General features: G+C 34.6%; 5 protein-coding genes and 1 long non-coding RNA gene across 6 annotated transcripts; 2 read left to right on the top strand and 4 right to left on the bottom strand.

Moving 5' to 3' along the window:
• The first annotated feature begins 1027 nt into the window (after window positions 1-1027).
• On the top strand, window positions 1028-2352 carry LOC106301241 (UDP-N-acetylglucosamine transferase subunit ALG14 homolog). Its single transcript, XM_013737597.1, has 5 exons — window positions 1028-1072; window positions 1358-1562; window positions 1631-1917; window positions 2012-2071; window positions 2152-2352. Exons 2-5 carry the CDS (start codon window positions 1415-1417, stop codon window positions 2326-2328), a joined length of 672 nt encoding a protein of 223 aa, XP_013593051.1. The 5' UTR covers window positions 1028-1072; window positions 1358-1414; the 3' UTR covers window positions 2329-2352.
• A 186-nt stretch (window positions 2353-2538) lies between these two features.
• On the bottom strand, window positions 2539-3987 carry LOC106301240 (probable purine permease 21). The gene is made up of 2 exons (XM_013737596.1): window positions 3812-3987; window positions 2539-3731 (listed from the first exon to the last, which is right to left on the bottom strand). Exons 1-2 carry the CDS (start codon window positions 3840-3842, stop codon window positions 2626-2628), a joined length of 1137 nt encoding a protein of 378 aa, XP_013593050.1. The 5' UTR covers window positions 3843-3987; the 3' UTR covers window positions 2539-2625.
• Window positions 3988-4370: 383 nt separating this feature from the next.
• Window positions 4371-6107, bottom strand: LOC106303304 (exopolygalacturonase). The gene is made up of 6 exons (XM_013739613.1): window positions 5952-6107; window positions 5729-5872; window positions 5466-5642; window positions 5084-5373; window positions 4781-5009; window positions 4371-4686 (listed from the first exon to the last, which is right to left on the bottom strand). The coding sequence occupies exons 1-6, from the start codon at window positions 6105-6107 to the stop codon at window positions 4420-4422; spliced, it is 1263 nt and encodes a 420-aa protein (XP_013595067.1). The 3' UTR covers window positions 4371-4419.
• Window positions 6108-13945: 7838 nt separating this feature from the next.
• On the bottom strand, window positions 13946-15459 carry LOC106304088 (probable WRKY transcription factor 28). The gene is made up of 3 exons (XM_013740476.1): window positions 14902-15459; window positions 14671-14814; window positions 13946-14569 (listed from the first exon to the last, which is right to left on the bottom strand). Exons 1-3 carry the CDS (start codon window positions 15312-15314, stop codon window positions 14188-14190), a joined length of 939 nt encoding a protein of 312 aa, XP_013595930.1. The 5' UTR covers window positions 15315-15459; the 3' UTR covers window positions 13946-14187.
• A 5115-nt stretch (window positions 15460-20574) lies between these two features.
• On the top strand, window positions 20575-22144 carry LOC106304900. The gene is made up of 5 exons (XR_001262865.1): window positions 20575-20759; window positions 20851-21026; window positions 21186-21454; window positions 21526-21640; window positions 21730-22144. It is a non-coding gene; the product is annotated as an uncharacterized LOC106304900 (long non-coding RNA).
• Window positions 22145-25059: 2915 nt separating this feature from the next.
• LOC106301460 (two-pore potassium channel 3-like) lies at window positions 25060-26956 on the bottom strand. Its single transcript, XM_013737861.1, has 2 exons — window positions 25591-26956; window positions 25060-25446 (listed from the first exon to the last, which is right to left on the bottom strand). Exons 1-2 carry the CDS (start codon window positions 26760-26762, stop codon window positions 25293-25295), a joined length of 1326 nt encoding a protein of 441 aa, XP_013593315.1. The 5' UTR covers window positions 26763-26956; the 3' UTR covers window positions 25060-25292.
• Between the last annotated feature and the right edge of the window lie 381 nt (window positions 26957-27337).

Raw genomic sequence — 27337 nt, 5'->3', positions numbered from 1 at the left:
TATCCGGAAAATAAATAGATATTTGCGGATATTTACAAATATTTACGGATTTCATATGTTTTGATTAATGCAAATAATCTTAAAAATTTGATACAAATTTGTTTTGTAAAATATTTTTTTGCATGATATATAAGATAGAGATTAAAAGAAATAGTGAATCTACATATTTTATAAAAAATTTAAACTTAGTTAACAATTATAATAAGACAAAACTTAAAAACAAATTATAATTGTCATAAATTTATTCATTTCATTTTATGTAATATTTTTATATAAGTAATAATGTGAATAGAATTTGTCAAATCATATGTTAGAATAAAAATTATATAATTATATACATTTAAAACTTTAAATATAATCAAAATATACATGTATTTATATATTACCGGATCGGATCGGATATCCGCTTCTCTAATATTTGTGATTTGCTTCGATTTTAACAGATATTGATTTTTAGTATTTGCTTTGCTTCAAAGATTTACGGATATCCGGAATTTTCGAATCGAATCGAAACAAATAACGAATCGAATTAAATTTAACGGATAAAATGTGCAGCCATAAGTTGCAATAAGAAATCATCTCTATGAGGAAACTCACGTGCGGTTAGGAGAAGCTCTTGATCTCGTGTAGAGAGAGAGAGCTCTTCGTATTGTATAGTGTAGCTGATGAAACCCAACTGAAATAAATGCTCATCACTTTCTCTAATTCCTTCCTCTCCAATGCTTAATTCAAACTCTGTTTTAAAATTTAATTTTCTTCAGCTACACAAATTAAAACTAAGTGAATCAAATCAACAGAAAATCATTCAGTTACATTGGTTCGTCAGCGGTTTGAAATGTTAACCCATTTTGAACCTGGCTTGGATAAGGATGAAAACCAATGTCCTCAAGAGATGCTTTGACTAAACCGGACAATAATATTTCTCTTAAATTCGGTTTATATATTAAAAAAAAAAAAAAAAGCCAATGGTAAATACATAAAGTAGAAGATAAGTCACTTGCTAACGCCACGTGTATTCTTAGAAAAATCAACCCCAATCCTCCTCTCGATTGCGTCACCGCCCCCGTCGCCGGTGAGCTTCTTTTCTTAAATTCATTATCCCTTATGATCGTCGTCGTAGATCTTCAGTTTCGGCTGTAAGAAAATGGATCATTTTGCAATTATATCCTATCTAATTTCAGATCTGGGCCTTTGGAAGTTTTATTACTGAAAATTAAGATTATTTTTTTTTGAAGCAAATATCCGCAAAAAGTGTGCAGTCAAAAGTCACATTTGATGTGAATTAAAAAGCTTAAACATAGATCTCATGTTTGAATTTCATTTCTCATATACATGTGTAATTTTGTTCAAATTGTAGTTTGGAAGGAGAAGAGAGAGAGAGAGAGAGCAACACCATTGCTGCATTTACTCGAAGATGCTCTCCAAATGCACCTTCGGTTCACTCCTAATCGTCTTGTCATTCTTTCTAATGGTTCGCGTGCTGTATGTTTTGTACCGATGTGGCAAACCTTTTCCCAAAGGAGCTTCACCCTCTTTTACTACTCTCATTGTTCTTGGTTCCGGTAAGAAGAGTTTGATTAATACTCAATGTGAATGTGCATATTATTTGATTATTATGAAATGTTTTTAGGAGGGCACACGGCAGAGATGTTGAGTCTCCTCTCTGTTTTGCGGATGGATAGATATACACCCAGGTTCTACATTGCTGCTGCTACTGATAACATGAGTCTCCAGAAAGCTCGTTCCTTTGAACATTCTCTACCTGACAAGCTGCTTGCTGTTAAGGAAGACTCCTTACGGTTCTCACAAATTTACCGGAGTAGAGAAGTTGGTCAGTCTTATGTGACTTCGGTTTGGACTACTATTGTTGCTATTGTCCACGCTCTGTGGCTAATGATCCGGATCAGACCCCAAGTGGTATCCTCTTTTATCTGAATGCTCTCAGATTTTTTTTTACTTCAAAAAAAAAAAAAAACATTTGAAACAGGTTTATTTGGTTCATGTTTTTCAGATTCTTTGCAATGGTCCTGGGACCTGTATTCCTCTCTGTGTGATCGCTTTCCTGTTCAAGGTTCAGAACCTCGAATGCAGAGTTTCTCTATTATATGTATAGCATTTCATCAAGGTGCTTGTTTCTTCTTTGGGTTACAGGTGCTGGGAATTAGATGGTCATCCATCTTTTATGTTGAGAGTGTAGCAAGAGTTAAGAAGCTCTCTTTAAGTGGATTGCTTCTGTATAACTTAAGGATGGCTGATCAGTTCTTTGTTCAATGGCCACAGCTCCAAAAGAACTACCCTCGTGCTCACTATGTTGGCTGCCTCATGTAAAGCTGATTTTCGGAACCATATCCTCCCACATAATACATTTTCTACAAATAACTTAGAATACCTACAAACCTACTACACTCTCTGGTTCACATTTTGGTAATACTACTCGTCTTTGGTTGCTATGAACTCAAAGTCTACACTCTCTCTTTACATGAACTCAAACTGTACGTAGAAACATGTATTCCACTCGCATGGACCATTACAAAATCTCACAAAAGAGCTTTATATAGAATACATGCATGAATGTGCGCACAACTTTGTATACTTGTTTGTTTAACCCATTCATATAGCAACGTTTCACCAAGTTTGTGCACCATCATCCTCGACAGGGTCTGTGTTGCAAGTCTTCAACTTCTTCTCATCAAGGTAGTGCTGATAGACAAACGAAAGGAAGCCCCATATAGCTAAAACGATGGAGAAGATCTTCGACGCTTCCATCTTATCATGGAAAACTATCACAGCTATGACCGGTACTATAGGCAACCCCACGGCGGTTATGGAGTTGGAGAACACAGAAGACGACTCAAAGATCAAACCCACAAGACCAACAGTGTAGACTTGCCAAGAGATAGCTGCAGAGACCAACGTCACAACATAAGACACTTGCCCAAGTTTGTAGTTTCTCATCTCACTAGGCAAAGTTCTCCACTCTCCGCTCACGAAAAGTCCAATGAGAACAACGCAGCTTGCAACTAGAGACTGGTAGATAGTCAAGTCCATGACTACTGACGATGTATGCTCCTTGAAAACCTTCCTGAAGAGGAGTTGTATCAGAGATAGCAGCAGTCCTATCCCAGCTGAAGCACCGATGGTGCATATAAACCCGATCACATACTGTAGTCTAGAGACATTTGTTGTGTCTTGTGACTCGGTGTCAACCACGAGGAGGGCAGAGGAGACGGTAAGGAGAAACAGAGAGTTGACTATGAAGGGAGTGAACTTTTGCGAGTTAAGGAAGTAAGAGAAGAAGGCAGTGAAGGCTAGCTGTGAGGCCAAGATGAGGGAGAAGGTGGAAACAGGTAGGTAGAGTAAACCAATTGCATAGAGATAAGCGTAAGCAGAGAGTATAAGTCCGGTGCACATGTAAACTAATAAAAGGGTTGTGAAGGAAGGGGACTGGTTGACATTTGTATCTGTTGATTTTGGTTGTTGTCTGAGTTGTGAAAAGAAGTTGAAGAGGATCAAAACAGGGAAGCCAATGAGTGGGAGAAGCGTTACCACGTATGTGCTCTCTCCACCGTTTTCGTAGTACAGTCTACCGAGAATTGTGGCAAGTGGTTGGAAGAAGAGGACGAAGAAGACATAGATGGAGAGACGGATCCATCTTTTATAGTTCTTGGTTTGAGGTACTGATGATGATGGTTCAGTTGCATCTATCAGGTTTGCTTCTAAGTTCTGGTCACCTGAAAATTTAACACTCATGATTATCAGAATTCATGAAAAAGAGTCAAACCATGTACACTACAAGCTGCTGCTTCCTTACCATCTGCATAGAGCTCTTGAGATCTGTCCATGATAAATGAAAAGGTGAGAAGAAAAGTTTTCTTGATTGTTATTTGTTTGAGACCTCTCTTTACTTTATACACAACTTGATAGATAAATACCCCCACACACAAGCTGAATTATCAAACTTGACAGACTTTTTAAGTATTTTATCTAAACAGATGATGGAGGTGACAGGCGACAGCAATATCATAAACTAGTATGCTCTTGTTGACTTTTTGACTTTTGAATTTTCTGCTTCAAACTTTATGGCGGCTCTTACAAAACATTTTTTTGTCAGTATCTATTGATGTTGAGTCAGAAGTCAACAACGATACAAGAAGAAAACATTTTTTTGTAAGATGATTAAAGAAAGCAAAAAAAATACGATAAAACAGAACAAGATATATCATTTATTCTAGGAGGCTTAGGTCTTTGGATCTTTGTCTAAGCCTGAATGTTTTTACTGTTATCATGCATAGTGTTTAAACTACTTACCTTTACCTCCATTGACGTGAATATAATGGGAAAAACGTGTACCAAGAGGACAAACAAAAGCATAAAAGTAATTAAACTGCAACAAAAGGTTGATGAAATGATGAAAATTAGTTAGTGACATGGAGGTGGGCTTTGAGTCCCAATGTAATTAGCTCTAACGTATCTACAAGAAGAAGAGACAGCTTCACTTCCTCCGTTGCTGCTCTGTTGTTTCCCACTTCCTCCACTGGAAGAAGCTAGATAAAGATGAACATTCTCTAAATACACTTTCTTACATGGCATTCCTTCGCTACAATGCAGCTGCACCGCTACCTTTGATGATGATGTTCCTCTTATGTTCTTGAAGTATATCTCACTCAGCTTCACCTTAGATGGTACCTACAACAAATAAATGAATCAGAACTGCTTCACCTTTATAATATTTATAAACTAGAGAAAGTAGCTAGAGACTTGAGTGTTAAGTAATACTCACACTGGAAGTGCAAGAAGAGAAAGGACAATAGGACTGATCAATGATGATTGGATTAGTCACATTGCTCATAATAATGTTCTGAAAAGTCATGTTAGTAGCTGCACTTAGACCAGGAGAATCAGCCCAAGTTTTGATCCTTATCCCATTAGTCGTACCACTCATCTTGCAATCCCTCACCACTAGTCCCTTCACGTCTTTCTCATTTGGATATCTCCCTAAACTCCCAACGCTTTAATAAAAACCATTTCAGTAACAAAAATTAACCAAAAAAAAGAAGAAGTTATGTTACATTAATGGTTTTACCTGATACCATGTCCAGGTCCACATTTGATACTTGTGATTGTGATCTGAGAGTTTCCTTGTCCTATAGAGACACAATCATCTCCTGTTGCGATATGAGAGCGGGAGAAGTAGACATTTGAGCTGCGTTCTATGTGGATTCCATCAGTGTTTGGACTATCAGAAGGAGCAGTAATGTTGAGTCTTGTCCCTTTGAAGTCTCTGCATTGTACTAATGCTATGTGAAAGAACTTGCTGTTCACTGAGCTTATCCTTCTTACTACTGTTCTGTTCATCCCCACAAACTTCAAGCTCTGTAAAAAATCAACAGCGAGAAGAATCAATTATCCTTTTTAAAGTAAAGACAACGTTACAATCTCAAACTGGTTTATTGAGTTTGTCTCACTGTTGGGAGGAGTTTGCAGTGAGAATCAGTAGTACAGTTATTAAACGGCCAAGCTAAGGCGCCTTGACCGTCAAATGTTCCACCTCCGGTGAGAGTTAAACCGTTGATCCATCCAAACTCAATCCAACCACCTCCTGATCTGTACTTTGACAGATCAGTTGATGCCTTGAGATGACCCTAGTTTAGTTTACGTGTGCAGCAAGAAAACATTAACAACAAAAGACAGATTCAGTGAGGTTGAGTGGGAGAGAGATGAAAACTACCTTTACTCGGACAGTGAGATGTGTTACGTTAGTGCAAGGACCAGAGAATCTGAGCGGACCAACATGAAACTCTCCTCTTGGAATGATAAGATCTACAGAGCTTGAAGATGAAGTACACGCCTTGTCCCAGGCTGCTACAAAGGCCTTTCAAAACATATCAACTAGATAAGCTGATTTCTATTAAATATTAATATAAAAATGATGAATATATCAGAATAGTAACCTTCGTGTTATCTCTGTGGTCATTAGCTCGAGCACCAAAGCTACGGACATCAACAGTAAGGACAGAGCTTTTGTCTCCAGGAACAACAAAACTGTAAGAAGATGATGCAATGAAGAAGAAGAGAACTCTGAGGTAATGAATAATTGTAAACTCCATCTCTCCACTATGCTCATAAAAGTGAAGAAACTGCTTTTGCAGCTGTAGTTAAAGACGATATGTAGAAGAAGTGAATGAAACCGCTGTGAACTCCTTTCCCACTACTGAGAATTTACCGCGTCTGACCAGAGAAGATAAATGGGCTCCATTTGTGTTTTTATATCTTAGGCCCATTGATAAGCTATTATGGTGATAGGACTAATCTGCCGATCTTCGAATCAAAACAATTGGTTGGGAACTAATAGACGTTGCATGGGCTTGGTATGGACTTGTGGCTGTAGAATTTTATTCTAGATTCTAATTGGGTAATATATGACAATTTAAAGTCTTGGCAGCTTTTATAGTTAACGAGATGTATATCCTCGTATACAAAGAGATTTTGTTGTGTATATATGTTGATTATATTAAATTTGATCTGTACAAATGGATTATAGACTATAGAGAATATAAAATAGAGAACAAAACAAAAATAGCACTAAATCAAGTTTTTGTTCCCAAACTAGCAGTCAATGTCAAAAGTCACAAAAATATCACTTAATGTTTTATCAAAAGTCACAAACTTATGGTTTAGAGTTAAAGGGTGGGGTTTAGGATTTAGGGTTTAGGGTTTAGGGTTTAGAGTTTAGGGTTTAGGGTTTAGAGTTTAGGGTTTAGGGTTTAGAGTTTAGGGTTTAGGGTTTAGAGTTTAGGGTTTAGGGTTTAGAGTTTAGGGTTTAGGGTTTAGAGTTTAGGGTTTAGGGTTTAGAGTTTAGGGTTTAGGGTTTAGAGTTTAGGGTTTAGGGTTTAGAGTTTAGGGTTTAGGGTTTAGAGTTTAGGGTTTAGGGTGCTATTTTTGTGATATAAACTTAGAAAGGTGCTATTTTGGAGATTTGCCCTATAAAATATTGAATTTTCATATGCATTTGCAAACCATAATATATTAAAATCCCTCTCTGGTAAAATCACATACTATAAATAAATAGTAATCTCTTCATTTCATAATAGAAGATGTTTTAGAAGATTTTTTTGTTTCAAAATAGATGATGTTTTGATATTTTTATGTTATTTTTAACTTTATTGAAGACTGTGTAACCAATTAGATGTTGTAGTCATTTATGTAATTAGTTGGATGATTTTTAAATTATATTTTTTAAACTACTTTTTACACAAAAAAAAATTTCTTAATCTTTGTGCAGTAAGGAATAACATTTGTATTGTGAAACGGAGGGAGTAATTTTTTTTTTCCGGAAAGGGCTTAATAAATAGAAATGTTTCACTACATATGTGGCTGCGCCTTATTATATGTAGTAACTGATAAGTCCTTTCCATGCTAAATCTGGTGCATAGTCGTATCAACCACGTTAGGTTGGTTCCTTGATTCATACATATGATACGAAATTTAAATCATGATGTGCCTAAAACTTGGATAATTATATCTATCATTTAAATAAGAAGAGACGTATCAAAGATGTCTAAGAAGGATAACATATATACATTTACGTGTAAACCCCAATTATTGATTAAGAAGAGAGGTAATTTGATCCATACATACCTTTTCTCGACACTATTTTTAATACGTTAGTCAAAAAGAATTCGGTAAAAAGTAAAACTATACCAACGCTATTTTTAAAAGCATACTAGATTTTGATCCGCGATTTCAAAGAGCGGGTATTTTCTGTTGATAAATTTGTAAAATTAAAAATATATGATGTGTTTTGTATGTATTTGTAGCTGTTGTATTCATATTTTAGGTGATTGTTATGTATATGTAAAGGTCATATAGAGTAGATGATATTTATGTTGTCTATGTATATTTATTTTAAAAATGTAATTAATTTTTTTGACCATTAATAATATTTTAATGATAATAACAATTTTAAAAGATGTTTTTTAAAATAAATATTTATTTCCATTTTTAATTTAAAAATAAAATATCTTATCTATTTAGCACATAAATTATAACTTATTTCATATATGATTTTTGTTTTTTTAATTTAGACCATTTAGAAGTTATAATTTTAAATACTTTTACCATGTAATAGAATTAATTTACACATCCCTTCATAAATGAAACATTTAATTTTTATTCATATCGTATATATAAGATTTTAGTGTACTGTTATTGACGTTTGTGCATTCTCCTGAGTTAGCAAACAACTCAGTTTATTATTTAAACAACTATACTAAATTGGTTTAATTAATCACTATATACCAAATTCTCTATTATCTATTGAGTTAAAATACATTTTTATTTTTTTAATAAATTCACTAATTGATAACTTGTTTATATGCCGTAATACCTTTGGTGTAAATCGATATTCAAATTGGTGGCTTCATTAAAGTGGTAGTACAATGTAAATACTATATTTTGTCAAATTCATAAACGAAAATTTCAAGTTTTATGGTATTAGGATATAGGGTTTGTTCTGAGTTTTAACCCACAAACCTTAAATTTTAGGGTGTTGAGTTTTGAGTTTGATTATTAACAAAGAATCAATTGGGTAAATTTTAGGTGGGTTTATGTTACATCCATATGGGCTTAATCAGATTGGGTTTATATAAAATAAATGGGTCTAATCACTTTGTGTTTAAATGTTGATATATTCCGATTGGATTAAACAGTAACTGATTCTGATTGGTCAAATTAAATGGACGATTTTTGTTTTAACTAAAAGAAGAAAAAGGCAGTGGCAAAAGCTTCTAAATATATTAAAAAGCAAGGGCAGAATTCCAAGACATATTCTGCTTTAATAATATAGATTTATTTATAATAGGAGAAATTTATCAAATCACCTATATTTGTAAACTCAAATTTACCTATATTTATTGATATATGGAGTTTATATTTTAAAGATTTATAATAACTTGGAAATACATAACTGTACGGTCAATTTTCTAAGATTTGATACATTACATTTAAGTGTGACAAATTTACATTGTTAGACAAAAGAAAAATAATAGAAATGTCCTAAAATTAAATTTTAGTAGTGGATTGGAAGTTGATTAGCCAATGTTTCCACCATAAAATCTTGATGAACAGAGTCCCAACTGTTAATTATAGTCCACTCAAACATGTTTTGTACATTTTAAATGGATTTAACATATCTTTCACGATTTTTTTTCTAAAAAATGCAGTCACATAGATTTACAGAGATCAAAACGAAAAAGGTTATTTATAATAACACTTTCAACCAATTCGTTTACCAAAAGACTCTTTTCCTCAGTGAATTTTATGTCTCACTGAGCCACATCCCCAATTTGCAATATTGTAGTATATTTTTTTTTGTAAAAGGATATTATTGTAGTATGGTTTTTATTAGAACATGGTTACCATGTTTGGATTTGAATTTAGTGATGAATATTAGCGGTTTAGTTATGTTTTCACGTGGTATCATTTCATGGTTCAATTCATGTCTAAAGCAAATAAGAATCGAAATCCAAATTGTTTTATGTTTATGATAATACAACCAATCGGTTGTTACTTATGACATCTTGGACAATTTAAACATTCCAATTGTTAGAAACTATATCTGCACCTCTATAATGGGTTTGATGTCTATAAAATGTCTTGTATTGGTCCATCCAAAATAAATATTTGAAACATGTTATTCAACTATTGTAGATTAACAAAAATTAAAATTTCCAATGAATTGGAAAATCATATTAATTATTTATTTTCAGATTAAAAGTTTGTTATTATTTTATTGGCTGTATTGAAATTTTGTTTTTAGGTTTGAATGGAGCTTTCTATATGTATATATATATATTTTATCTTCGCTTTTTTTGAAACACATATATATTTTATCTATATATGCTTCATGTCACTATAATTGTCTAGGGACTAGGGGCTTAGGCAATTACTTGATTCTCTGGGAAGATCTTTTTGCTTCTCTTTCTCATATTCTGGATTCTTTTTGTTTTTGTTAGGTATACTTGATGATGACCCCCGAAAACGAATAAAGATATCATTATCACGGGATTTGTTTGTATATATAACAAATATACTAAATAAATAAATGTTTCAGCTAATGTAGATATGTGTCAAATGGTATTTTCATATGATCGATATATGATTAGACTTGATGTCATCTATAAATTTAATGTAATAGGCCAACTCATTCTCAGACAAAACCTCTACAAAATTGGTCAAAATGTAGAATATATAAATGATCTATTTGTATGTTTGTTTATGTTAAAATCGTAAATATTTTTGGGAACATACTTTATGTTTGGAAGAATTATATTTTTTTATGTATCCGTTAATAAGAAAACTCCAAATCAATTTGTTTTAACAAATTTAAAAAAAAACTCTAACCAAATTTAACAAGTGGTGTATCTCAAATTTAGAAAAGTCATCCAAAGCAACTGTATTTGAATTGATTTGAATAATTGATCATCATGAACATACTAGGACTGGACATATCAGTTGAATTTTAAAATTGAAATAAATTTCCAAATAGAAAATGAAGTTACATCAGAGGGCGCATGTTAGAATTCAGAAGCCACGTGGTGCTCTCCTGAATCTTATAATTGAGCTATCAATGTATTTTCCATGCATTCAGTGACTTTGATATGACATAAATACCCTCGAAAATTAAACTATAGCGAGAATACCAAGACTGGACTCGGCTTCCATTTCCAAAGGCAACTTTAGGCCACCATTAACCGGGGTGCTCCGGTACTTAACCATTTAAAAAAAAAAAAAAAAAAAATTAAGCAGCAGCGCTTAAACAAGCGCAGTAAGCGTCAGTTGTTCCCACTGTTTGCGGGTCCCACTAACACGTGGCGACCCGTGATTGGTTCATTTTTAATTATTTTTTTAATCATACAAAAACCAAAAAAAAAAAAAAAAATTTAAGCACCCCAAATGGAGTGCTAGCGATGCAGATACTCTTACTAGTGGTTATGAATCAATTTATTCACATATATAGGGCTGATCTTGTGATTGGATCGAAAAAAAAAGATGAATTTTCAAAATTTTTGAAAATATTTTTTTTGTATGTAGAATCCATTAGTTCTCTGAGAATTGTAGAATCCATTAGTTCTCGAGCATTTTAGAATCTCCTCTCTTGATTTCTTTAAGAATTCTGCTCTGTATTTCCATATTTAGGAATATGCTACCATTTGGTGAAAAGTTGGATTACAAAACTAATACTATTACATCAACAATCAAATTAGATCGTGATAAATAAGTTTGTTCAACATCACTGACTAGTAGTCTAATACACTGTAGTGGGTCTAATACACTGTAGTGTTAGTTACTTGTTAGTTAAAAAATATCTAGTTTTTTTTTTGTCAACTATTTCTTTTATTTAATTAAATTTAAACCATTGAATTTTTAACATTCATACATTCAAGGCTAGCCTTTGCCAGAGAAACAGTCTGAACATTATCAAAACAAGGAATGAAACCAAAAGATAGGGGATTGAAGAGAGTAGCAAGACTTCTAACGTCATGGAGAACACTTGCGATCTCATTCAAAACAGACCCTAAACGTAGGGTAAATGTGAAGACTTGAGAGTCTGAGAATATATGAAAACTAAGGAGGATTAATTCCTTAGCCTTGAGGAGAGCTGAGCGTAGCTTCAAAGCTTCAACCATGAGTGCAGAATCCACCAACGCTTGAGAAACTTCCTTTGCATCTTGACAGCTCCAGACAATTTCACAAGGGAAAAACATTAAAGTCTCAAGGGCCATCATGGTTAGAAGGTCAGCAACATCAAAGATTGCTGAAAGGGAAGCAATTGAAGACATAGTTTCTACATCTGAAAGAACCATCTTCGACACATTATCCCTTGTACCAACACCATTCAAGGCATGTGGAAGTTTTGGAAAGAGACCACCCAAAACAGCTACAGACTTAGAGTCCTGCTTTATGAAGGCTGACAGCTGTGAAGAGGACCACTGCCAAATGAGTAAACCTAAAATAATTGAAACCAAAACCACAAAGGCAAAGGTCCAAATATCCTCATACTGAGGTAAGAAAATGGCACACCACCGTGTAATATCCTCATACTGAAGTAAATAGAGTTTCTTAATGAAACTCACAGAGCATGTAACATCCTCAAACTGAGGTAAAAAGAGCTTTAAAGAGAGCACAACATCCTCATTCCAGAGTAAAATGAGACTCCTATTGAGATAATTAAAACCTAACAAAAGGCAAGGTTCCAAAATAAGTGATTTACTCCAATAGACTGAGAAACCCAAACCTTGTGAACGCTTGATGCAAGGAGCGAAAGGTCCAGCAAAAGGTAACCATGGGTTCTCCCCGAGAATAGGACTGCATAAAGTAGTAGATAGTTGCATTCCAGAAGACACAAGAACTGAACCGTCAAAGCTAGAACGAGATCTTCGAGAGGAGGCTGAAACTTCAAGGATGTAAGGTCGACATAGAGGAAGGAACGAATCTGAAGGGTCTGGAGGGTCTGGAGGTTCTGGAGGTGGAGCCACAACAAGTAAATCTAAGCGTAAGGTGAATGGCGGATCTGGATCTGGAATCGGACTCGTCGAGGCTGAAAACCGAGCAAGCACCACTGTAACCATGGCAGAAAGAAAGAGGAGGAAGGAAGAAGAAGATTCTCATCGGTGGACGTGAGGTCTCACCGACGGCGAAGAAAGTAACGACGAAGCCCAGTAATCAGCACCTTTAAAAAACAACAATTAAAAAAATATATAGCTTTCTTAAATAATGTTTTGGCGATTTATTATTATTATTATTTTTTTGATAATCTAGGGGTTCCCCACTTACGTGGATCATTCCCCTGGGCCCGGTTAGGCAGCGGTCCACTTCACCCGGGAGGGCTTTTCCTGGACTGGGGACAAGGCCCAACCCCCAGTACCGCATTTGGTGATAGAATGGGCAGTTCGCCTCCGCCTGGCGTCGAACCCGTGAGCATGACAATTGGTCCAGAGGGTCCTTACCAAGTGAGCTACCTCATCCCCTCAAAACGTTTAATGAAGAATCTTCTAGCTCTGAATGAAAAGCTAAAAGACTCCACTGATAGTTCGAACGTAGACCGTCTCTTTAAATTACGCAAACTTAATCAAGACTCAACCAAAGCACATCAAATTTCGATGATCTATATGTTCACATTTCAGTCTATCTCACGCAGATCGTAGAAAGAGGGCCGTTCACCCGTGGAAGGGCAAACAAACATTTATCAACTAAGCTAACATTCAGTTTGGGTATATGGTACACAATCGGACAGTTAACGAAAAATATCCTGAAATAATTCTCATTTCACGCTTATAAACAATATATAATTCATGAATATTCATGTATTTTAGGAGTTAACGTAGAATGATAGAATATTTAAGCGCCCGGTACTCTTAAGAATTTTTAATTGAGATTTTATATATTTCCGAAATAGTTTTTTTTCTCTTATTATTTTACTTGTTTCTGTAATAATTATTGCTTTTTCAGTTTTATGGTAGGGGAAATACTACTGGTCCACAGTCTAAGTTTCCATGTGTGTGGATAAGATAGAAAGCAAAATCAGTCAAATCTTTCATTGGGTCCATTCTCTCTTAGGACACAAGGAAGAACTCAACTTGTTTTTGTTTTTTTTTACTCAATTGTTCACACCCATAGATATTCGTCGTCCACAACTCAACAATTATATATCTAAAGCCCTTAATTTTATGATTTTCGTTTTTAAATTATTATTCTCTTGTGAGTTGTGCGCTTCCTAAAATCTAAATTAAGTTACCCAAAAAGGATTTGAATATAACCTATATATGGTAGATCCATCCTTGCTAGAATTATGTCTTTTCGTTTCTGCATATGATAGTACACATAACACACCACAATAACAGCATGTCATAAAATCACCCAAAGCAAAAACTACAGTTTTACAACCAAAAATAATACTGTAATAAAGAGAAATATATATCTAATGTTAACCCATTAAACATCATCAATTATATTACAAGCCCAATTTATGTCTCATTCTCTCATGAAAACTATGTACATGCAAACAAGAGAGACAAAATAGATCTTAAGTTACATATATATTGGAACAATGGAACTTCTCTCTCTCGATTTATATATATATGTAAGTAGTATATAAGTGTATATATATATAGTTATAGCTATTATCGATCAATGCTCTTGCTTGAAGAAAATGGAAGGAAGAATTTCCTTCAAAAGCTCATATTCACCTCCTTGGTGATAGTTTTGATGAGAAGAATTAGGGTTTGCATTCACACTACCATAACCACTCTGTCCGTATCCATAATCCAAAGCCCCCTCCACGGAGCCACCGCTAGTATAAGCAGCCGTCCGAAACATATCATGTGTAAAGCTTCTCGGAGTCATGAAGTCAGAGTACATAGCAGCCGCCGCGGAACTTCCCCGAAGATTAGTCGGAATGGGATGGTTGTGTTGACCCTCGTACGTTGTAATCACAACCGTTGGATCTTGGAACGATCTCTCCACTCGTTTCTTCACGTTACATTTTTGTGTCGTGCATCTATAGTAACTCCTGTTTTCGTTTGCATTTGCAATTATTAGTTTCTAAAATATTTTTTGTTTTATCTTAAAGTAAAAATGCAAATGCATAAAATTAAAATGAAATGAACTTACCTTGGGTAAGGGCTGTTTTTGACGGCCTTTTGGCCGTATTTTCTCCATCTATAACCATCTTCTAGATGATCAACTTCGCTTTTAGTCATAAACGAGACTCGTGGCTCTCTTTGTTTCTTCTCTTCGTTCTTTTTCGTTTTCCCTCTGAAATTATAACATTATAAAATTACCATACTAGACTATATTGCTAATGAGGGGATCATTTGATATTTCATAATATAAATGACTTACACTTTTTTGGAGTTTTGATTTTCTTCACCTCCATCTTCAGCTAACTCTCTTTTCCTGATCTGACTTTTACCGGAATCTTCACCAGGATGATCAGCCTCGCTAGAAGAAGAAGGTGCAGAAACCCTAGTTGGAGTCTCGCCGGTAACGTCATTAGTTACATCTCGTTTTGATTCTTGGTCGATCGAGGAGTTGAAAACCTCTGAAGAAGAGGGAGAAAGACCAAAAGTTTTCTGAAGTAGAGAGTCGTACGCTCCTGGAGAGCTCTGGAGGCAATCAGTGAAGGAGTAGGAAGATGGATCGAAACCGTTGTTTCCATAAGAGGACGGAGCTGAAGTAGGGAGATTCATCATTTCGTACAAAGAGAAGGATGAAGGGAATTGGTAGTTGTAGAAATCTTTGGTTTCATTAGACATGGCGAAGAACAATGAAGAGAGAAAACCAAAAAAAAAAAAGTGAAAAGAAGATAAAGAAGAAGAGAGAAGAAAAGATTTTTAGGTTTGGGGATTGGATATTTTTTCTATGGGGTCGAGATTGGTGTTTGGACTTTAATTGGGTCTTCGACTCTCTTTCTCGTATTTATGCATTTTGAAACTCAAAAAAAAAGATGAGAGAGAAAGAGAGTGACTAATAATAATGTTTTTGGCTTGATTTGATTTGTAAAGGAGTTAATTAAGTAAAGCTTTAAGGATATAATTCAATGGTACGTGTGTGAATGAATCCATAATCGTGTTAATACTTTTATCTTTCTCTTTTAATTTAGTAGTAGTATTTAACTTTTCTCAAAAGTAAATTGTACTCCTATTTCTTATTTTTAATATATATATATATATATATATATATCAGCAAGTAAGATATAAATCGTTTTAGAATTGTGCACGTAGATTAAAAAATTATTAATTTTTTATATTTTCTAAACAAAAACATCATTATTTATTTATCTAACCATAAATCAACCAATATTTATCATAGGTCATATAACATTAAATATTAATAAATGTTATATAATAAAAAAACAGAGGGAGTACTAGATGTGAATATATATTGAGTAAATTTTGATATCATTTTGTGCCTTTTGAATGAATTATTAGTTTTTGGCAATAAGCACTTTATATATATGTATAAAGCTAAGTTGATAAAAATAGGAGCTAGTTACAAAAATGGCTTCTAGTGAGGAAACATAGTCTATGGAGTTTTAAAATTGGTATCTCCACTGAAATTTCCCAATCTCTTTGTATTGCTTTTGCCACATTCGATAAACATAAACATGTAGCATAATTATGGGTTCGTTTGGTGTGCTGCCTTTTTAATGGGGCTACAAAGTAAGATATGAAAAGTTCACACCTCCGATTTGATCCCCACTGTACATGTGGACCAGCGAACGGACGTGGGAACACCGGCTACGACCAAGCGCGTGGAGGAAGGCGACGTAATTGAAGGAGTCTCAGTCAGACTCAGCCAAGACTATGGCTACCGGAAACCGGAACAGTCAGTCACGGTTCGCTTAGTGCGTGAAGAACCAAAGAACAACAGGCCGCAGTCAAAGATCAGAATTAATTAAGGGAAGATTTTAAAAAATATATATTTGGGAGTATCAGACAGCCACGTGTAAATACTGGCACCGGCATTTGACCGTCGCCGACACATGTCTGGGCACGTGATAGACTGTCCTCTCTTCTTCTTCCCTTACTGCTTCACGAACCTTAATAATTGTTCATAGCCGTGAATTCAAAACTCATTCCTAGTCAAGAGGCAATAATATACAGACCCTACATATATATTGGTTATAATAATCTCTTGATACTACAACTTTTCTAACATTATAGTGTAATAATTTGACCGCCATATACTGCAAACTTGTGACATTTCAAGGCAAATTGGTTTAATATGTGACACTTTTGAGTGGAGTAGATCGTTATGCTGACTGATAAATGAGGTCATCATTACGTTACGGCGATTTCTTTTCACATTAGAACTTTCTTTTGCCTCTTGCCAATTAAAGGAGCATTGAAATGTATAAACTAAAGTATATCAAGGGAGAGATGGTCAAACCAATATTATTGTAAGCAATAACGCTTTTTATACAGGCAGAAATTTCTTCTATAAATAAATAGTAGTATTGTTTTATTTGCGCTAATCGTGGGGAAGTTGTTATGAACCTTGTGCTATAATTTTTTCTAGTAATCGTTTTCATCAAGAAAATTGATAGAAACATGATGAGGCAAGAAAAGAGACATATAGTGCCTAACCGACATGACAAATGAGAAGGAGACATACATCAACTTTAGTGTGGTCAAAGTAAAATGCTATTTATTACGATTCAAAAACTGAATTTAAATAAATATTTTTAGAAAAAAGGTTATTAAAGTTTTCTACTACATATTTTTTATTAATTGAAAATAATAAATTGTAATTTAAAAATCTGAGTTTATTAAGTTAATAAATCATTAATTAGTCAAAAGATAATGTATTAACAAGTAAATTTTAATTTATTTTTAATATTTGTGAAATACTGACAATATCCACTAATTTGAATAAAGGGAATATTAACTTTAAAATTAACTAAGAATATGACAAGATAAAAACAAAATATATTTATTTTGTTTACAAACAAATTTGACATTTCATGGTCTAGTGGTTTAGCTCAGGATCCGTTTATTTGTTATGTGAATGTTCCAACTCATTCTCTTCATGTTCCTACACAAAAATCATTATTTTCTTGTGTCACACCTAAGTTTCTGGATTATGAATTACAATGGATTTTTTATAAAAAAAAACTACAATTGATTACGCCTGATAATCTTTGTCTTGTATGACAATCTCTACATGAGAACTAGAATGGTATGGAAGCTCCAACATAGCATACTCAAATATCTTAGTCACTATATGATATACACCTAATTTTTTCTATATGATATACACCTAATTTTTTACAATGTGAAAACCCATAACGTAACTCCGGCCATGTTTTTAGCTCATTTTTGGTCAAAACGAAGTATGATGAAAAACGTTTTCGAGAGAAGCAATAATTACCAATCTAGTAATCTTTTGTCGAAATTAAAAAAGAGTGAATAACTCTAAATAAAACGTAGGGGACACTAACTATTCTAATTTGCCTAATTGCAGCTTTAGGTTCAGGCATGCTTATATCTCATTACCATATTTCTTTTGAAAATGAATTCACATTTTGACCCAAAAAAAACTATTCTCATTTGACCAAAAACATCAAATCGAATTGTTCTTTAACAAGGAAAATAAACTTCAACTATTATCGAATTACACATCTAACGTATAATGAGTAGTATCTAACATAAATAATTCTAATAACATAAATAATTCTAATCTTCTATTGCATATAATGGTAGTAGCTCGTATCTGCTTCTCGTACCTATCCATAATAATGCATATATATATAGTTTAGATAACATAACAGTTCCATTGGAGTGCCTATATTATACACATTTATCGCTTAGTTAAGGCACGCCGTAATTGGTGCCTAAACGTTTGCGCTGTCATATCCATAAAGCTTCATTTGAAGCTAGCCCTGCATTTCACTAAAGTTATATGTTAGCTAATGTGATTTTATTGTTTATTTGATAATTACCCTAGTGGAACCGTGGACCTCTGTATTTATAACTTGTAAGAGCAAAAAAGCATGAGCTATATATACACATACAAACACACATATAACTGTATCTGTCTGCAGTTGAAATGTCTGACCTACTTTGGGATACGTGCCTAACTTATAAAGATATAATAAAAATACTGTAGTCAAAATACATAATTAACTTCTATGTTTAAATACTAGTAAGAAAATAAAAGAAAAGAGATTGAAATTTGACCCAAAAAGGAGAATGAAAATGTTGACTTTTAACCTTTAGAACAAATAATTGGGGCAGGTTTGTTGTTAGGTGTATGGCAATATTATTATTATTTTGCTAGTATATATATGAATAAAAAGGAATCTCTTGTATTTTCTGTTCTTTCACACACATCCTCTTCTTTCGAAATGTTGAGTTGTTAGAGCTGATAAATTTAATTTTATAGGGTGTTTGTTGTAAGTGGCTGGTTGGTATTGATCATGGGTCATCGGCTAGCGATCGAGCACACACATCCCCTAATGAAAAGAAGACAAAGGAAACAAAAGCAATAAGATTTAGTCAAAAGAAAAACAAAAAATAATAAGAATAATCATGTTTGAATGGAATATAATTATCAATATAGGGAAAATAATGTTCATTAATTTATATATCAAGTCTACATGATTAAAACCACATTTTTATGGTTAACATACTGTCCATACGAATAAATTTTTTTACTAATAATTTGAGAGTAATACCCTTAAAAACTGCTGCAGAAGAAAAACTATTTTGTTTGATATGATTGGCCCTGTTTGGTGAAAGAAAATCATTCGAAATTTCAGGAATTTTCTCTTCCGGAAAAAAGTTACAAGTGTTTTTTTTTTTTTTTGGATCAAAAAAGTTACAAGTGTTATGTATTTTATACCATACCGAACAAAGACAGATCAGACCGTTAAGCATCCAAATCTATGTACAGTGCATTGAACCATATAACTCTTGATCCTATACGTTCCTAACAGGGGTCATTAACATCTCTGAACCTCTGGTTTAGACGAGAAACATATCTGACCATCCTACCTAAGCAAACCGATGAAATAACCATTTGGCACAACATCAAACAGGTAAGAAAAAGCCCACAGAATTCCTCCTCGTCAACTTGGCGCCTTGGCGGGTAAACGGAGATGGTCTATTAGGGATGTGAATCAGTGAATCCTGCTTATCCACATTATGCAAGACAAGATTAAAGACATGAGATCGTTCTAAACCTGTTTTAAGTAAACCAGGGACTGGACTCTTGATCATCATCAATAGCATCATCAGCATGGTTGATCAGTTTGTAAATCACATACTCTGCTTTACTACACACACACACAAAAAAAAACCAAAAGATATGTGGCTAATAGGCGAAAAGATATTGTATTCGGTTTATAAAACATAATATATGTCAAAATCGAAAATCAGGTTTTGAAACTTATAAATACGGCTTAATTATTTGTAATTTATTATTCACATTATAATAAAGAAAACATAATGCATGAAAAATTTCTCTCTAGTTTCTTGCATTCTCTAAGTCTAACTTATTGGCTATTCACAACATATTCCTATCACGAAAACTCAGGAAGAAACTAGCAAATTTGTTGTTATGTCATCAGGACACCTTTTGTGTTCGGGATGTTGTCATGTATTTAGCAAATTTGTTACGTCATCAGGGACATCTTTTGAGTTCTGGATGTTGTCATGTTTTCATGTCTTTTTACAAATTTTTTTCAAACGAACGTTTTTTTCTCAAAATTACTTTTTTTTAACACAAATTTACTTTCATTAAAACTCAATCTTGTTCAATACAATAACAAGAGCCGAGAGGGAATAATCCATTCTCTTTGGCAATCTATATAATAATAGATGAGTTTTTATTCTCTTCTAAAGGTGTCCACGTGGCAACGTGTGGGCTCCACTCTGTTTAATTTTTTTTTTTAAACGAGTGTTGCTTTCATTTGGTTTTAAAAAGTGTGTTGGGTTTCGAAGAGTGCGTGTTGGGCTGATTTCGTATTTGGCCCATAGCAAAAGGTTAGGGCATTAGGGGAGGCGCCGATTAAAAAAAAAAAAAAAAAAAACTTGTCGTCGCCTTCTTCCAAATCTTTCGTCTGGGGCGATTCCTCTTACGGCTTCACATCTCTATAACTCGCTCTTAATGGCTCTTCTACGCACCTCCTCTGACGAAGAAACGCTTCCTCATACTGTAACGGCTCCAGAATCCTCCTATATATAGAGTTCCTCAAAGTAAGCTATCATTTGCCTCAAACGTTTCTTCTCCACTTTCAACGTTCGTTTAAGTCTCTAAACTCTATTACGAAAATGGCTTCATCTGCAGCTCCAGTAGATAACGCCGCCGCCGCCGTCGCCGTCGCCTACTCCACGTTCGAATCTCTTCGCCTCGGAAAAACAGCTCAGGCAGTTGTTGGTCGCCTCATCCGGTTTTGGGATTCCCGGAACATCAACAAAAATGGCGAGTTCATGGGCATAACCATTCTCCTCCTGGATGAATTGGTGAGGATTATTTCAAACCTATTTCTTTTGTTTTTTTATCTTAAACTATAACAGAGCTTCTCCTTTGTTCAGATATGAAAACGTTTCATCATGTTTTTTTTGTTTTGTCTATGAGTTTTATTTATGAGCTACTAATGATCATCTTTTATTTTCTTACAGGACTCGGTGATTCACGGTTTCATTCCAGCTAATCGGGCCAGCCAGTACCGGCCATCTTAGAAAACGGTTCTATTGTGAGATTGGACCGTTTTGAAGTTACACGGGTCGCTCACATGTACAAGATCACAGAGCATCAGTGATCCGTTTCATCCCTTCAACGCGTATTGTTGAGGTCCAAACGGACGCTCCTGTGATCAAGTTCGACAAGTTCATGGTGCGGCGTTACGACCACCTTCAAGTGCTTGCGAACACCAACCTAGAGCTTCCTGGTGCGTTTTCTTTCTCTTCGCAATTTAAATTTTATCATTGTACTCCATCGCTAAGGTAGTTTCAATTTAAGGTTCCTTGTCGAGCTTGCTGTTGATGATGGAAAAGATAGCGCCACCTTTGTTGTCTTCGATAAGGAGATGACCAAACTTACCAAACAGGAAGCTGCTGTTCTTGCCTTGGATGAGGTACTCTCTTTCCTCCCATAAACATTTACATTTGTGTTGGCATTTCATAAAGGTTACTATAACTTCCGATTACTGCTGGCTTGCTGCAGAATTCAAACGGTGGAGAGGACTATCTCCCAAGTTGTCTTGAAGGGCTAACGGGGAAGGAGTTTGTGTTTCAGATCCGTGTCATGCCTTTCAACTTCACTCCCAACCACCGTACCTTCACTGTCTCCACCATTACCGAAGACAACACAATGGCGAACCATAGCAAGATTGTCTAATTTACATGTCAATATCTTTACTGAAAGCACTATTTTTAAAACAGCACGTACATGTACTTCAGGAACACTGTGAAAACCTTCTTCCAAACCGTGGAGGTGACTTGGAATTGGCAGCTTCGTCTTCGGGCCCGTCTGTTTTGGGAGCAAGATTGGAGAGAAATGTTTCCTCTTTTATTGACTTTTCTATACATCTCACCGAATTTTCTTCGCTCTCCTTCTATGTTTCAACGTTATTCTTTTATTCCTCAAATCAAAACCAACTTTATACCATTCTTAGATTTTAAAACTCTGAACAAACATGACAACTCACAGCAGATAGTATCCCGAACATTGAATGGGAGTTTTACAAAAAAAAAAAAAAAACATTGAATGGGAGGCTACAACATGATTAGCACACTTTTACACTAAGAAATTGCACTACAAATTTGATTCATCTTCACAACTAATACATTAGGGTGTAAGTAGTACTATAGGCATGTAAAGTAAACACTACCATCTGTTTAAAAAAGGCCTACACAACATTTCCAAACTATAGAAAGTCGAATGCTTGCTTGACGGACACGTTCCCTGATATTATAATTTTTTCATTCAAATAACTATCAAACACTCGAATATCATATTGTCAAACTTAAAAACCTTGAGTCCAGCGTAATTTTTATTTTCACTCATATACCTTCGAATAAAATTATCGTTCTCCGGACACAAGGACTAAAACTCTAACCAAGCAAGGAATCACATGCAACTGTGGATAAAAAAAACAACCTAGAATCAGACCAAAATTAAACCCAAGGCCCACCGCAATTCAATCCCAAACATTTTAAAACCCACACTTATATATTCAATTTTTTTCTTTTTTTGTCAGCCAATTATATATTCATTATATTGAAAAGCTACACCAGTTCAAATTTTATGTTAAACCATTTAAATATTTAAGAAACCGACGAAATATTTTCCACGAATCCAGTAAACTCATAAAATAGATAGTTATATAACTATATAATATATATAAATTTTAAGAAATAAGAGAGTTTTTATTTCCTTTTCACAGTCTGCCAGAAAAGTAATTTATGAGTCAATCTCATATACTATTAATAAAGAAGGTTATCATATTCTGACCTCCAATATCATTTATGTACTACTTAAAATTTCAATAAAAAATAAACATAAAAACATTTTTTTTCCTCACGATTTCATATTTACCCCTAACCAATTCCCTAGACACTAAATTTCATATAAATTTCAATTACAACAATATATATACAACATACTTTCAGAACGAAAATTAAACAGATTAACACATATCCTTTTTGGGTCATGTATCCGAAAAAAATTCCACTATAAATTGCATAATTCGTAATACCAAATTTTATATTATTTCCCATACACCATACACCAGTTCAAATTTTATGTTAAACCATTTAAATATATAAGAAACCAACAAAATATTTTTCACGAATCCAGTAAACTCATAAAATAGATAGTTATATAACTATATAATATATATAAATTTTAAGAAATATGAGAATTTTTATTTTCTTTTCACAGTCTATCAGGAAACTAATTTATGAGTCAATCTCATATACTTTTAATAAAGACGGTTATCATGTTTTGACCTCCAGTATCATTTACGTACTACTTAAAATTTCAATAAAAACTAAACATAAAAACATTTTTCCTCACGATTACATATTTACCCCTAACCAATTCCCTAGCCCCTAAATATCATATAAATTTTAATTACAACAATATGTATACAACATACTTTCAAACAAAAATTAAACAGATTAACACATATCTTTTTTCGGTCATGTATAAAAATTCCACTATAAATTGCATAATTCTTAATACCAAATTTTATATTATTTCCCATACACCATACACCAGTTCAAATTTTATGTTAAACCATTTAAATATTTAAGAAACCAACAAAATATTTTCCATGAATCCAGTAAACTCATAAAATAGATAGTTATATAACTATATAATATATATAAATTTTAAGAAATATGAGAATTTTTATATTCTTTTCACAGTCTGTCAGGAAAGTAATTTATAAGTCAATCTCATATACTATTAATAAAAAAAGTTATCATGTTTTGACCTCCAGTATCATTTACGTACTACTTAAAATTTCAATAAAAACTAAACATAAAAACATTTTTTTCCTCACGATTACATATTTACCCCTAACCAATTCCCTAACCCCTAAATCTCATATAAATTTCAATTACAACAATATATATACAACATACTTTCAGAACAAAAATTAAACAGATTAACACATATCCTTTTTGGGTCATGTATTCGGAAAAAAATCCACTATAAATTGCATAATTCTTAATACCAAATTTTATATTATTTCCCTTACACCATTTAACAAAAATATACTAACAACTCACTCATTTCAACCTAACCAACCCTATGGCACCATCTTTTGAACATGAATATGCTAATAATACTAATCATATATAAAATATCAACACATATGATTTCACCACTCGTTCTTATATCGATCTAGTGAAGTTGTACAACATCTAATGTCCCGTTCATCACCCTAAGTTCAGCCGAAAATACAAATGTTTAAAAAACAAAGAACAACATCCCCTACACCAAACTACACAACGCATTAACCATTTACCCACCCGAAAATATCCCGTACACCAAACTAGTTAAGACAATAACAATGTACCCGACCCCGCGCTTGCGCGGAGGCTATGCCCCTAGTAAACATAAAACGAACGTTTATCTTGTCTATTTGATTGTAGTTCTGGTAACATGACACTGCAATGACATATGACAAAACTGCAGTAGTATAATATTAATATCAATGAAACACGTAGAATGGAGTTACAATATCAAACTATTTTATAATAAAAACAAAAACCTAGTTGGAATGGGTAACATGATAATAGTTAGGCATTAGAATCAGAACCGGGACAACAATTGCTCCGTAGATAAGGGCCATACAAGTACGCAGTTATTGATAAACATTAGTAACTAGAAAACTTGGGAATGTTTACATGTATCGCAATATTCTTTCTAAAATACTCCAAAGACTGTAATTATGTCTTCGGTTTTGCCTTTTCCGCATCAGATCAGCCGGTCACGAGTTGGTAGTCTATCTTCGAATAGCTAACAGAGGATGAAAGAGAAGCGTGGAAGTGTTATGTGCACCGAACCAAGACCATTAAGCACTCAAATTTATACACATTGGATGAGTGATTGACTCGCAAGGCAAGACCAATTAAAATCGGTTCAAGCTCTTTTTAAGTAAACTAGAGACCTGACTACTTATCAATTATCATTAATCATTCAGCATCGTTGATTAGGTTTGTAATTTAACAACTACTGTAAACTAAGCTAAAACCAAAAAAAAAGTTGCAAGAGGATCAATCGCCACTGCTACTATCCAAGAGATCTCCAAGAGTAATCTTTCCATTGCTGCATCGGTCGAGTTTGTCAAACTGTTTTGAGATTGGAGTTATGTCTTTATCCGTTATTTTCTCCATCTCCTTCAGTTTGTAAATCACATACTCTGCTTTACTACAAACACACACACAAAAAAACAAGAATATATATCACATTAGAGCTACCAAACAAAGCATATATAACATGTCTTGTATCCATAAAATGCAATTAAAGATTCATTTTGAAACCTAACAGAGTGTGTCAAAGCATATAAAATACCTCACACAGCCATTGTTATCGATATCAGCAGCGAAGAACTGAGAGACAGACATCGCCTCACACAGCACTTTCTTCGCCCGTTCTCTATTCCTCTTATCCACTCTCGCCTCAGCCAAATACAAAAACGCTCGAGCCACGGCTAACGTAGACACAAGCAGCCACACCGCGGCGAAAAGCCTACCGGGCAGCGTCTTAAACGCTCTGTCTCCATACCCAACAGTAGTAACCGACATAACCGAGAGATAAAACGAATCCAACCAATCGATTCCTTCGATAAAATGCATTATCCCAACACCAAGAGCAATGCACAAGACCACAACACCTAACGCTAAACCAACTTTCAACCTAATCCTCATCCTCCCTTTCTTCACATCGATTATATACGACCTCGTTTTATGATCAGGCTCGTCTCTCCGCTTAGCGGAGTCTAGCATATAGCTTTCTTGAAGGTCAAGAACGTAAGAAACCATCCCGCTAAGTAAAATATCTATGAAACCAAACCCGACAAGAACAAACATGATCGAGAACAGCTTGGTGACGACACTGTTCGGAGTTATGTCTCCGTAACCGATCGTGCACATTGTCACGATGCAAAAGTACAACCCATCGACGACGGGATGGGTCTGATTCACCACGTAGTTGTCACGGTTCAGCCAGTAGATGAGCACGCCTAAGGAGAGGTACACGACGAGGAGAGCGAAGGCTTGCCTCACGACGGAGCGCGACGAGTCGAGGTCCTTCTGCTGAGGCGTCGGGTGGTGGTGGTGGTCGTTGATCACGGCCATCGCCGGTGCGGTTTTGGAGCGGTGGAGCGCGTGGCCATGAGACCATGGCTCAGGCTGCGGCGGGAGGAGAGGGTCGGCGGTCGAGGTGTCGGAGAATGCTTCTCCGGCGGCGGCGGCGGCGGTGGCGGTGGCGGTGGAGGAGGACGGGGAGTGTTTCTGGGAGAGGGATTCGAAGTACTGAGAGGAGGAGTCACGCGGGGAGCGGGAGAAGGGTCCGAAGATTAAACGGTCTTTGAACTCCTTTGGTGTCATGGGCATGGGGATCGCGACTTCGCCTTCTTCGGGCACGGGGAAGAGGATCGGAGGAGGTTCTCTCATTCTAGGGATGGTCATGTATTGGAGTAGTGGGTCTAAGGTGTTATTACCACTGTTTCTGTCTTCTGCCATTTTTTTTGGTCGGAAAAAAGAGTGGGGGTTTGAGATAACGAGTTGGTCGGAAAATGAGGTTGGTGTTATACTATCGGCGATTAGATGGTAAGGAATGGTTAGTGGTGGGACGAAAAGAGTGGAGAAACCGAGAGAAAAGGAAGAGAGTTTATCAGGAAGGATCGAAGAAGATGCAGATATGGCGCTTTCTTAGTTTATTTTGTGTGGCTATTACATTTTCATATTGAGATATCAAGTTTTTATTATGTATAAAAATGATGGACTCTAATAAAAATAAATAAAGTAATTCACAAACGTAATAAATAATAAATCATCATGTTTACTCTTTTAAATCCCTAATTTACATATTGGGTAATTAAAATTAATTGTGTTGTTAAATTACTTAATATATACATTTAACGAGATTAAATTATGTCTAAAATCACAATTAATCTAGAAATGAAATCCCTAAATTTATCCTTTTTACTAACTTGGTGATTTATGCTTATTGAAGTAATTAAGACTTTCTGGTCATTTGTGTGAAAATTAGATTTATAAGTAGTTTTCCATTTATTTAATGATCATAGTACCTATTA

This window comes from Brassica oleracea, chromosome C7 (assembly GCF_000695525.1).
Source record: "Brassica oleracea var. oleracea cultivar TO1000 chromosome C7, BOL, whole genome shotgun sequence".
In the NCBI taxonomy this organism is placed as follows: Eukaryota; Viridiplantae; Streptophyta; class Magnoliopsida; order Brassicales; family Brassicaceae; genus Brassica; species Brassica oleracea.
Note: the sequence above shows the minus strand (reverse complement) of the source record. Positions and strands in the feature narration are given on the sequence as shown.

Excerpts from the sequence above, each read along its gene's own strand:
- LOC106301241 (XM_013737597.1), top strand. The coding sequence starts at position 1,415 with ATGCTCTCCAAATGCACCTTCGGTTCACTCCTAATCGTCTTGTCATTC. Across the intron at positions 1,918-2,011 it reads TCCGGATCAGACCCCAAGTG|ATTCTTTGCAATGGTCCTGG; the intron begins GTATCCTCTTTT and ends CATGTTTTTCAG. Across the intron at positions 2,072-2,151 it reads TGATCGCTTTCCTGTTCAAG|GTGCTGGGAATTAGATGGTC; the intron begins GTTCAGAACCTC and ends TTTGGGTTACAG.
- LOC106301240 (XM_013737596.1), bottom strand. The coding sequence starts at position 3,842 with ATGGACAGATCTCAAGAGCTCTATGCAGATG. Across the intron at positions 3,732-3,811 it reads TCAAGAGCTCTATGCAGATG|GTGACCAGAACTTAGAAGCA; the intron begins GTAAGGAAGCAG and ends TTAAATTTTCAG.
- LOC106303304 (XM_013739613.1), bottom strand. The coding sequence starts at position 6,107 with ATGGAGTTTACAATTATTCATTACCTCAGAGTTCTCTTCTTCTTCATT. Across the intron at positions 5,873-5,951 it reads ACCACAGAGATAACACGAAG|GCCTTTGTAGCAGCCTGGGA; the intron begins GTTACTATTCTG and ends ATGTTTTGAAAG. Across the intron at positions 5,374-5,465 it reads ACTGCAAACTCCTCCCAACA|AGCTTGAAGTTTGTGGGGAT; the intron begins GTGAGACAAACT and ends GATTTTTTACAG.
- LOC106304088 (XM_013740476.1), bottom strand. The coding sequence starts at position 15,314 with ATGTCTAATGAAACCAAAGATTTCTACAACTACCAATTCCCTTCATCC. Across the intron at positions 14,815-14,901 it reads AATCAAAACTCCAAAAAAGT|AGGGAAAACGAAAAAGAACG; the intron begins GTAAGTCATTTA and ends TTATAATTTCAG. Across the intron at positions 14,570-14,670 it reads AAAAACAGCCCTTACCCAAG|GAGTTACTATAGATGCACGA; the intron begins GTAAGTTCATTT and ends AAACGAAAACAG.
- LOC106301460 (XM_013737861.1), bottom strand. The coding sequence starts at position 26,762 with ATGGCAGAAGACAGAAACAGTGGTAATAACACCTTAGACCCACTACTC. Across the intron at positions 25,447-25,590 it reads GATAACAATGGCTGTGTGAG|TAAAGCAGAGTATGTGATTT; the intron begins GTATTTTATATG and ends GTGTGTTTGTAG.